The 11,670-nt window shown below is 34.0% G+C and overlaps 1 protein-coding gene across 1 annotated transcript in view; it reads left to right on the forward strand.

Annotated features, from left to right (window-relative positions):
• Positions 1-9,483, forward strand: part of LOC133336176 (otoferlin-like) — a 47,011-nt gene extending 37,528 nt beyond the window's left edge. The window contains exons 13-19 of the mRNA XM_061544466.1: positions 38-1,104; positions 1,160-2,137; positions 2,288-2,534; positions 7,158-7,408; positions 7,475-7,713; positions 7,772-8,048; positions 9,303-9,483. Of these exons, the coding sequence (XP_061400450.1) occupies positions 38-1,104; positions 1,160-2,137; positions 2,288-2,534; positions 7,158-7,408; positions 7,475-7,713; positions 7,772-8,048; positions 9,303-9,483 (3,240 nt within the window). The remainder of the gene's footprint in view (positions 1-37; positions 1,105-1,159; positions 2,138-2,287; positions 2,535-7,157; positions 7,409-7,474; positions 7,714-7,771; positions 8,049-9,302) is intronic.
• Positions 9,484-11,670: the final 2,187 nt, after the last annotated feature.

An 11,670-nucleotide genomic window follows, 5' to 3' on the forward strand; every position in this document is an offset into this window, starting at 1 on the left:
AAGAATCAGAAATGGTTAATGAAATTATTCTTTTCAGACCTTCCAATTGCGAGCCCACATTTACCAGGCCCGTTCCTTGATTGGTTCCGATGCATCGGGCCTCAGTGACCCCTATGCCACCGTTTATATCACCGAATACGCCAAAACCACCCAAGTCATTGAGGAGACACTCAGCCCCACCTGGGATGAATTGCTGGTCTTCGATGAAATTTTAGTTTATGGTACGAAGGATGAAATCAAGAAAAATCCACCCACCATTATTATTGAAATATACGATCAGGATAAAGTGGGAAAATCCGAATTTATTGGTCGAGCTATAGCTAAGCCTCGAGTGAAACTTCGAGAAAATCCCTATGTTACACCCTCATTGGAATGGTTTGATATTGTGCGGGGTCCGGATAATGCCGGAGAACTATTGGCCGCATTTGAAATGTTGGAATTGGGTTCACCGGATATGCCGAGGCTAACAGAACCCAAAAATACTCCAGAAATTTGTGAAGGAAAGTCAAATGACCGGAATAATATTCCACCACAGGATACCATATTCCCAGTACCGAAGGAGGTGAGACCCCACTTGGCCAGATTTCGTTTGGAGGTACTCTTTTGGGGTTTAAGGGATTTAAAGAGAGTACACTTTATGTCTGTGGATAAACCCCGCATTGACGTGGAGTGTTCAGGGAAAATATTAAGTTCGAATATCATACAAAATGCCAAAAAGAATCCCAATTTTCCGAATATGCTGAAATCGATTGAATTGGAATTGCCACTGGAGGAAACCTATGCTCCGCCCATAACCATACGTTGTGTGGATTGTAGATCTTTTGGACGTTATACCCTGGTGGGTACACATCAGATTACATCCATACATCGTTATTTGTATAAGCCACCACCCAAAGAAGATATAACCAAATATAAGACAATTGGGGGCCAAATAATATTATCGGCTCCATTTACGGAGGAGACCTATAATAATCTGGTCGATGGCTTTGGTATGCAACCGATGATGGATTCATTGCAGCAGGCCAATATGAAGGATTTCTATGGTAATCGAAGATCATCGTGTGATCAGTTTACCTTGTATGGTGCGGCGTGTGTAACCAAAATGTGGGTAAACTAAATTTTTGTAGGGAAAGATTTTAATTTTTGAAGTTATTTTCAGGGTCAAAAAACAAACAACGAAAAAGAAATCCTCACCGCGCAGCATCAACAACTCCATAATGGGTGATCAGCAGGATATCGATGATGAGTGCAGTCGTGATTGGTGGACCAAATATTTCTGGTCCTATGAACGTTTGATTGATAGCGCCAAGGCCGAGAAAGCCCTTACAACGACCGATAAATATCTAACACCACCCACAAATGTGCAAACACAAGGCGTTAGCAAATTCGGTTCGAAATTTGTACAAAAACTCAGCCCCAAGGGTATGACCAATGCGCTGGGTCGCAACAACAAACAAGACCATAGCATCTCGCCCTGTTCGGCCAAAGCCAAGCCGCTGAACAACAGCACGGCGTTGTGTCAGGTAAGTAATGGACAAGCGAATTCGTCAAAACGAATTCGTAGTGTGGCACGTCGTGCTCCTCACTTTCAGATCTATGCTGGTGACCTGGAGGCGCAGATCGAATTTAATAATTTTCGTGATTGGCTACATTCATTTCCCCTGTATCGGGGCAAGAAAACGGGCGATTCAACGGAAGATGATAATCGCACAGTGGGCTTCTTTAAGGGAGCCATTAAAGTCTATCGCCTGCCACCACCCAAGGGCATTGATTATCCTGTACCCAATTTACCTGCCAATGAACCCATCCATGTGCTTGTGCGAGTGTATATTGTAAAAGCAACCGATTTACATCCCATGGATTTGAATGGTAAAGCCGATCCCTACATTGTCCTCCATTTGGGCAGTAAACGTATCTCCGACAAAGACAACTATGTTAGTAAGCAGCTGAACCCTGTCTTTGGTAAATGTTTTGAGGTGGAAGCCACCTTTCCGCAGGATTCAATGTTGACAGTGCAAATATTCGATTGGGATTTGGTGGGATCGGATGATTTAATTGGTGAGACACGTATCGATTTGGAAAATCGTTTCTACAGCAAACACAGGGCCACCTGTGGTTTGGCTCTACGCTATGAAGAGTAAGTATTACGTTCCGCAAACAAAAATTAACTCAAAACCTCCTTTTTCTATAAACATTAAATAACATATATTTTTCTTGCTTCCCCCTCCCCCAAAAAAATTAACAATTTCCTCTTCCCATCCCTTTTCCTTAATTCCACAAACCGCAGTTGTGGTTACAATCAATGGCGTGATCCCATGAAACCGACGCAAATCCTATCACGCCTCTGCAAAGAAAATAAATTGGATACCCCACATTATTTTCAAGATCGCGTGGCTATTGGCAAGTACTGTATGACTTTCTCCGATGAGGAGGTTATAGCCTGGAATGGTCCCAGTACTTGCCGTAACCGCGATGAACATTTGGCCCTAGCTGTCCTACATCGTTGGAGTGAAATACCAAGTGTTGGTTGTAAGGTGGGTTTTCTTTGTCGTTTTTCGTTCCGCAAATGTGCGTGAGTGAGTGAATGAATGTCTTTCCGTGTGCTCTTCTATCCTCCACTATCAATACTACCTAATACTACTTCTATTTTTTTCCTTCAATGTTTTTAACTCTAACTCATAAACTTTTTTAATACTAAAAATTCTTAACTGAAAAATCCATGTATTTTTTTCCAAATGGTAATGCTCTGTTTTCGATGTCATCTTATTGGTATTCATTCTGACAAACGTCTACCTTTTTGAAATCTTTTTGTATTCCTTCCTCCTTGTCGTCTGAATTGTAAGCATAGCTCAAAAGTTGATAATGATGAGGTATTTTTTCTGGGGAATCATTCGAGGTACAACCTGGGATATTTGTAAATATTTGTGTATGTTTATGTTCAAAATACTGCATGTATGAAAAATAAATTGACATTAAATTTTTACTAAAAATTTTTTTAAAAAATATATGGTATAAAAGTTTGGAAGCACAATTTGTTAAAAATTACAGATTCCAAAACTTTTTTATATATTGTCAGCAATCAAATTTGTAGTTGATTTTGCTAGACAATAAAAACCTTAATATTAAAATAGACCTGAAGGGATAGAAAAATCGACTTCCGACTAATCGATTTCATGTATTAAAAAGTCGATGTCGATTTTTAATCTTTGAGGAAATCGCAAAGGCGACTTTTCAAAATCGACTTTCGATTCATAAATACTTGATATATTATCATGAAACACAATTCATGGAGCAAAAGGAAAGAAACATCGATAACGGAATGTTAGTTCATTCCAGAACGACACATCTCTAGATTTCGCATTATTCGGTAAAAGTCGAAAATCTATTTTGAATAGGTTTATCAAAATCGAAAGATCGATTTTTTAGTCAAAGTCAAAGCAAAAATCGAAAAGTCTAAAAGTCGACTTTTGCGCTCGACTACGTATCCCTACTAGAAACTCAACCACCCTCTAAAAGACATAATATCTTAATAAGTAACATACGTATCCATCCATGAATTTATATACGATACTATGAAAGTTACATCATGTTTATTTTGGATAGCTCAAGAACCGTCTACGTCAGCATTAAAAACCAATTTTACCTAAATAAACTTCTAATATGATGAGCTTAAATGCATTAATGGTATATGCATAATCACTAGATTTTGACATAGAAGAGGACCATGGGAACGGAATTCAGTATTCCGAAAGTTTGTAGGGGCTGTGAAGCGCAACGGTTTCAGGCAGTAATAAATATTATAAAATTATTTTGCAGACAAATTTTAACGTTTTTTTGTGATTAATTTTGGATTTAATATTGCGATACAGCATTTTGCGGTGCTCACTGTAGCTCGAAAAACATTGAACCGGTCATAATATCATGGATTACTAAGGCCAAAATTTGCATTTTTTAAATCACGTAATTCAATGAAAGATGTTGTGGTACTTAAAACCCATCAAATATATGATCCATACTGTCGTTTTCAAGCTATAGTGGTCGGGACCGTTAAATGGGGATATACCATGTATAAACATTTGGAGGCAAGAAAAGTTTGGATAATCTACGTTTCGGATAGTATTGCAAACAAAATTGAATTCAAGTTTTGGGGAAAAATAAATAAAACCAGTGAGCGGAGCAGTATAGTCGGACGGGGCCGACCATACGATACCATACACAACTACCACGGAACTCTTGGATACACTATCAACTTCGCGGGTCTATATGCTTCACGAGTAAATATATATGCCATAGAACACAAATTTTGTAATTTTTCACGCAAAAGTCAGGATCAATTTGACCCGCTAAATAATGACCGATCTTTAGCAAAACAGGCATGCTTATTCTTTGGCCTGATCCCCTTCTCCATGCAAAAATACGCGATGTTTGGACCATAATTGCGGCCCCTGGAGCGACCAGAAAATCAGACATAAATAAAGTTTATGGTCCATTTCATCACCTAAATATTAACCGATCTTTTCCAAAACCAATAGGGGTCTTCATTGGGCAGAACCCATCCTACATGCAAAATTTCGTGAAGATTGGTCCATAACTGTGACCTGTATCGTGTTTACAAATTATAATGGGCAGACGGACTGACGAACCCACACATGTCTAGATCGATTTAGCTAGTCGAGATATGACAATGGTGGGTCTAGGACCAATATTTCGCGGCGTTACAAACTCTTGGGGCTGCAAAAAGCTATAATACCCTGACAACATAGTTGTGTAGGGTATAAAAACATGCTTTGAAAGTTTCTGAAAAAATTTAATTACAAAATGCTGACCCTGGCTAGTCCTTGAAAAAATAATTAAAAAGCGAAGCCTATAAACCTTGTAAAATATAATAAGAAATAAAAACGTCATTCTGGCAGACACCCAGTTTGAGCTGGGACCATGAAGATGTCTAAAATCCTCAAAAATTGTCTTTAACCCTTTATGGCCCAATGTTGCCCACAGGCAACAAAATGTTTTAGATCTTATATTTAATACGCTGCAAGTAAATGTATACTTTTTGGATTATATATGTTAAGAGCCGATTATGGACGACACATATCAAAAGAAAATTCTAAAAAATTCAAAATGTTGACCAAGTTATATGCTTTTAAATATAGAGATCAGTGCAAAAATATGTACAGTACCAAATTGTGTATACAGTCCAAAATATTTAAATCGCTTCGTATTCGAAATGTACAAATTGTACCCTCTAAATTGTTGTTGAGTCATTTAAAAAAGAAACTAAAGAATAATTAAAAGTGATTTTTTCGTCGATATTGCATTTGCTTTTGTTGATATTGGAATTTTATTTTCGGAAAAAAAGGTACTGTATCTCTCGAATGCAAGGATTTAGCGACGTCAAATTTTGTTTATATGCTATTTAGAATAGTTACATTAAATCTGTGCACAGAAAATAGTTCTATTATCACGGGTAAAAATTCGGGCCACAAAGGGTTAAATAATAAATAATTCACCATTACAAGCCCTGAATAGTCATTAGAGAACACATCTAAGATTCTAAGCAAATATGGTGTTCAACTCAGCGCCCTTAAAAATTTCGAAAATTACAATATTCTTCCTGTGTACTCTGAGGATATATTGACCAAAATATATGTCCATACCATATGGTGGAGTGTATATAAAATTTGTCACTCCGTTTTTAACAGCTCGAAATATTCACCGGAGAACCTATTAAGTAAATATATTCTTGATCAGATTAAAATTTTATGTCGATAATGCATGTTAGGGCTAGAATTGAAAATGGGATATATCGGTCCACGTTTCGGAATAGTCGTCATCATCCTATTGGAAATGACAAATATTGGTCCAGTTTTTAGGGTAGCCCCCATATAACGGTACCCCCGATTTTTTTGACACGTCAGCTATCAGATCTACATTATCAATGTTGGCCATGATATTAAGAGTCCCCATATAAAAGTACTCTTAATATATTTCGATAGCTTTGGTCACATGTTTCTACCTAATTAGTAGTAATTTGTTATTTTGGGTTGTGGTATGGTAGTAAATATTTTTACTAAAAATTATCAATATTGGTCCAGCTTTTAGGGAAGCTCACATATAACGCTACACCCCAAAGATGGCTTCAACAAATTTGGGAGCAATTTTATTTATTTTTTTTTAAATATCTGCATTTTTGGTATCTTGGGACGTGTTTCAGCCAATTTAGCAGTATTTTTATATTTTGTATTCTCATTGTGTAGAAAATCTCCCTACCAAAAATTATCAAGATGAAAATTTAGGAGATGCTTCCTGGGAGTGTGTATTTTAAAATAAAAAAAACAATAAAATTATATAATTTGTTCTATGTTTGAGTTCACCCATATTTTACAAGAATACTGTAAAAAGTTTTTAAAATGTGTGATAATTAATTTTTGGATTTTCCCCGCTATATTTGAATTTCGCCCACTGTGCGATATGACTGTAATTTATTATAAAGGCTTATGGAAGGCTGACTTATATATATATATATATCCTTTTGTATTCAACATAATGCACTTTACCCCCTGTGCCGCAGTTTGATGTTAATAGTAACTCATTGTAATTGCATATTATTTTCTATTAAGACCTCTTAACCGAACGAGACCAATGGCAAGTTATGTTCCTCAAAAGATTCAATTACTTTTTACATATTTTTAAAAGATGTAGGTGGACTACAACGGTTCGGAATCCATTCGCTATCATAGAGGACTATTCCTGGATTTCGTTCCATAAGTACCACCTAATAATATATATCCTAGGCTGTACTAAAATTGTTGAATAAAAAATAACTTTTATTTTAAGTTTGCGTGAAAAATAATTTTTCTATCCCATTTTTAGAACTTATATATGCCGAACTATTCCTGGGATAAATATCTCCATTGATTTTTGTTTCATTATCTCCTTTTGAGCTATGTTTGCAATTATTTTTTTTCTGATTCAACAATAATTAATGGTGAAAAATTTAAATCAAATGTATTTTTTAATACTAATGTCTTTTTTTATACATTTCGGATTCCAATTCAAAATTTGTTCTGTAAATATTTTTAAAATAATACCTGTAATTTTTAATATTAAAAAAAATATACATTAACATTTACTTTTGTGAAAATAATCATTTAAAGCTTGTACCTGAACACATTGAAAGTCGTCCAATTTATAATCCCGATAAACCGGGTATAGAACAGGGTAAACTAGAAATGTGGGTAGATATGTTTCCCATGGATATGCCATTACCGGGACCAGCTGTTGATATATCACCGAGAAAACCAAAGGCATACGAACTGCGTGTGGTTATATGGAATACCGACGATGTGGTATTGGAAGATGATGCCTTCTTTACGGGAGAGAAAATGTCCGATATTTATGTTAAGGGGTAAGTGGACAAATTTAAAGTTATTTTATAAATTGAGGATATTAATTTAAAAATTTACTATTGTAGTTGGTTAAAGGGTCCCCAGGATTGTCAATCCACGGATATCCATTACCGCTCATTAACCGGTGAAGGCAACTTCAATTGGCGTTTTATATTCCCCTTCGAATATTTAGCGGCGGAAGAGCGCATTGTGTTGTCTCGTCGCGAGTCCCTATTTAGTTGGGATGAAACAGAGGTCAAAATCCCAGCACGTTTAGAGTTACAGGTCTGGGATGCAGATCATTTTTCGGCTGATGATTTTTTGGGTACAGACATTTTTTTTTAAATATTTGTATATAAAATTATAATGGGATTTATTTATAGGTGCCATATCCTTCGATTTGAATCGTTTTCCTCGTGGAGCTAAATCTTCGAAATTGTGTACCCTGGATATGCTCAAAACCGATAATATTCCTACTGTGAATATATTCAAGCAAAAGCGAGTTCGCGGCTGGTGGCCATTCTATATTAAGAAGCAAAATGAAGAAATGGAATTGACGGGAAAAGTTGAAGCTGAATTCCATCTCTTGACCAAGGAAGAGGCTGAGCAAAATCCGGCAGGCTATGGCCGTAATGAACCCGATGCTTTAGAGAAACCAAAGTAAGTAATACATTTTGAATACGGATTGAATTTCCCTATAGGAAATTTTTCATCGCAATACGTTGAGAGAATTTCCTTATACGAAATGTTTCAGCACAATACGTTGTGAGAATTTCTTTATAGGAAATTTAATTTTTCAACGAATACTTGTATAGAATTTCCGCATAGGAATTTTTCAACGCAATACGTTGAGAGAATTTACTTATAGGAAATTTGAGAGAATTTCCATATAGGAAATTTTTCAACGGATACGTTGAGCGAATTTCCTTATAGGAAATTTTTCAACGCAATACGTTGAGAGAATTTCCTTATAGGAATTTTTTCAACGCAATACGTTGAGAGAATTTTCTTATAGGAAATTTTTTAACGCAATACATTGACAAAATTTCTTTATAGGAGATTGTTCAACACGTTGAGTTGAGAGAATTTCCTTATAGGAACTTTTTTACCGAATCACGTCGGGAGAATTTCCTTATAGGAACTTTTTCACCAAATCGCGTTGAGAGAATTTCCTTATAGGAAATTCTTCAACGCAATACGTTGAGGGAATTTCCTTATAGGAAATTTTTCAACGCAATACGTCGAGAGAATTTCCTTATATGAAATTTTTCAAAACATTGAGTTGAGAGAATTTCCTTATAGGAACTTTTTTACCGAATCACGTTGGGAGAATTTCCTTATAGGAAATTTTTCAACGCAATACGTTGATGGAATTTCCTTATAGGAAATTTTTCAACGCAGTACGTTGAGAATTTCCTTATAGGAAATTTTTCAACGCAATACGTTGAGAGAATTTCCTTATAGGAAAATTTTCAACACAATACGTTGAGAGAATTTCCTTATAGGAAATTTTTCAACGCAATACATTGAAAAAATTTCTTTATAGGAGATTGTTCAACACGTTGAGTTGAGAGAATTTCCTTATAGGAACTTTTTTACCGAATCACGTCGGGAGAATTTCCTTATAGGAACTTTTTCACCAAATCACGTTGAGAGAATTTCCTTATAGGAAATTTTTCAACGCAATACGTTGATGGAATTTCCTTATAGGAAATTTTTCAACGCAGTACGTTGAGAGAATTTCCTTATAGGAAATTTTTCAACGCAATACCTTGATGGAATTTCCTTATAGGAAATTTTTCAACGCAATACGTTGAGAGAATTTCCTTATAGGAAATTTTTCAACGCAATACGTTGAGGGAGTTGAAGAAGGACAACTTTTAATTATAAAATTTCATTTGTTTTCTATTTCAGTCGTCCAGATGCCTCGTTTATGTGGTTTGTAAATCCAATCAAATCAATTCGCTACATAGTATGGCACAATTACAAATGGGCCATTCTGAAGGGTCTTCTATTCTGTGGCTTGGTACTATTTTTCGTTCTATTCGTATACTCGGTACCTGGTTATTCGGTTAAGAAAATACTGGGTGCTTAAAAATCTCCATTGTGGATTTTTTTTCACAAAAATTTTATATTTTTAAGAATGAAAGTTTAGGTGAAAAAAATAATAAGGAAAAGGCCTACCAGAAACAAAGTATGAAACATATGAGGGTTGTACCTGATTTTTTGTTAAGAATGTATGTTTGTATGTGTATGTATGTAAATTTAAAATAAAATACAATTGAATACTTTATAGTCAGTAAGGTTAATGATAAGTCTAAATAAAAACATACAAAAATACAGTAATCAAAAAACGGGTTTCAGGGTATTTGTACAAAAAACCAATCTTGTGATCTTTTGATTGAATGGAACATAAAGTGCAAATATATATGTGTATGTCATTATTATTGTATGTATGTAATATGAAAGGAACCAATAATCACACTTTCGAATATTTTAATATTCTCAAATAATAAATATTTTTCGAATAACTATTTAACTTTATAGTAACCTTTTACAAAATATGCAGAGATAATATTTCAGAGTTATTTTTTGTTGCACGAGGTGTTACGAAGGGTTTATTTTAATTGAAAATAATAATTTAGTACTTAAATTGTAAAAATTTTTGAAAAAACTCATGCGATTTTGAATTATAAATTCACGGGCTTGTAGTCTGAAATAATTTGAAATATTTCAAATAATCTGATGTTAAGACGCCGTTGAAAATTTATGGAATTTTTTTGGGCCATTTGAGGCCATAAGCTTTCATTTCATTTATATATTTCCCTTCTCTACAATTGATTTCAATCTCCTTTTTGGAAATAATTTCCCACCTTATATTTCAAGTTTGAATTCCAAAAAACTATTTAATTTCACACATCTTGCTCAACCAATCACCAAAAAAGAAACAAGTTAATGAAAACTATACAATGTATTTGAAAAACAATCAAAACTATTTATTAATTTATTATTAGTTTTAGGATATTTATTTTCCCAAATAAGTAAGAAAATCACACAAATTTACTTAAAAGAAAAAATAAAAATATTGTGCCACAACCAAAAATTTAATAAAATTGTATTATATAAGAATGTATTTTAAATATAAGGCATCTATTTTTGCAGAATGTTAAGGAAGAGAGTGCAGAATCAAATCAAATATATATTTTTTGCATTTTATAACTAAACATATATATTTATTGTTATTCAAGAGTTTATTAGACGTAAATTCCATTATTAAAAAAAATTATATATATCCTAAAATTGGTTTTTGCTCACCAGTAATCTTGAAATACTTTTCAATCAGTACTATATTTATTAGATTTATATTAAATAGTTTCTTCAGTATTAAAAAAATAAATAAAAATTATATTTATATTAATTAATGTTGTTAATATAATTTTTTCAATAAAAAACAAATTATTACGCCTTCGTGGTTTATTATTTCAACCAGGGATGGTCCGTGTGACAAATATTTAGGTTTTCGACTGTCAAAAAGGTGTGAACGTCGAAAACGTCATATACCTGTATAAAATTTAATAAATGTAGTAAACGTCATTTACTTGAATATTATTATCACATACATTTATTTTCAAGAATATACATTATTTTTGCATATATCTAACTATTCCATACTAGAACTGAGAAAAAATTCTAAACTTGTTGGAGAAGAAAATCTTGAAATTTGATATGGATTTGAATGAAGTATACGTAATTTCCAAATTGACTAATGGGAATAGCTATTTTGTCAAAAACCTAATGGTTTTGGGTGGGCTTGCGACATTTCTGACGTATGTATTGTACGTCGGAAATGTATGTCATTTACGTAACAGTTTGTGACGGACCATCTCTGATTTCAACTACGAAATGGTGGGGAAAGGAACGATGGGAACTAGTTCCAGTTCTTCAATTAATATCCAAAGGAACTATCGAGGAGTCGGAACTATATGGAGCAAAGGAACTAGATCCTTTTTAAAGAAGGAACTAGGAGGATCGATCCAACTCCAGGAAATTATTAAAAAAAAATACCGATCATAATTAAAATGTTAAGTTTCATTTACATTATTGAAGGTTTCTTCAAAATTTGTCTTCAAAATGCTTCAAACTCGTGTAAACAGCTACATTTCTTCAAAATTTATTGAACAAAACTTTTGAAGATTCTATTGATACCGTGTAAATAGACATCAAAATCGCATCTGGCAATATTGATGACTAGAAATATTGACAGCATGTTCATTAGTATTGG

The sequence above is a fragment of the Musca vetustissima genome, unplaced genomic scaffold (genome assembly GCF_032173495.1).
Source record: "Musca vetustissima isolate MV318-11 ecotype Yass unplaced genomic scaffold, APGP_CSIRO_Mvet_v1 utg8195, whole genome shotgun sequence".
NCBI lineage: Eukaryota > Metazoa > Arthropoda > Insecta > Diptera > Muscidae > Musca > Musca vetustissima.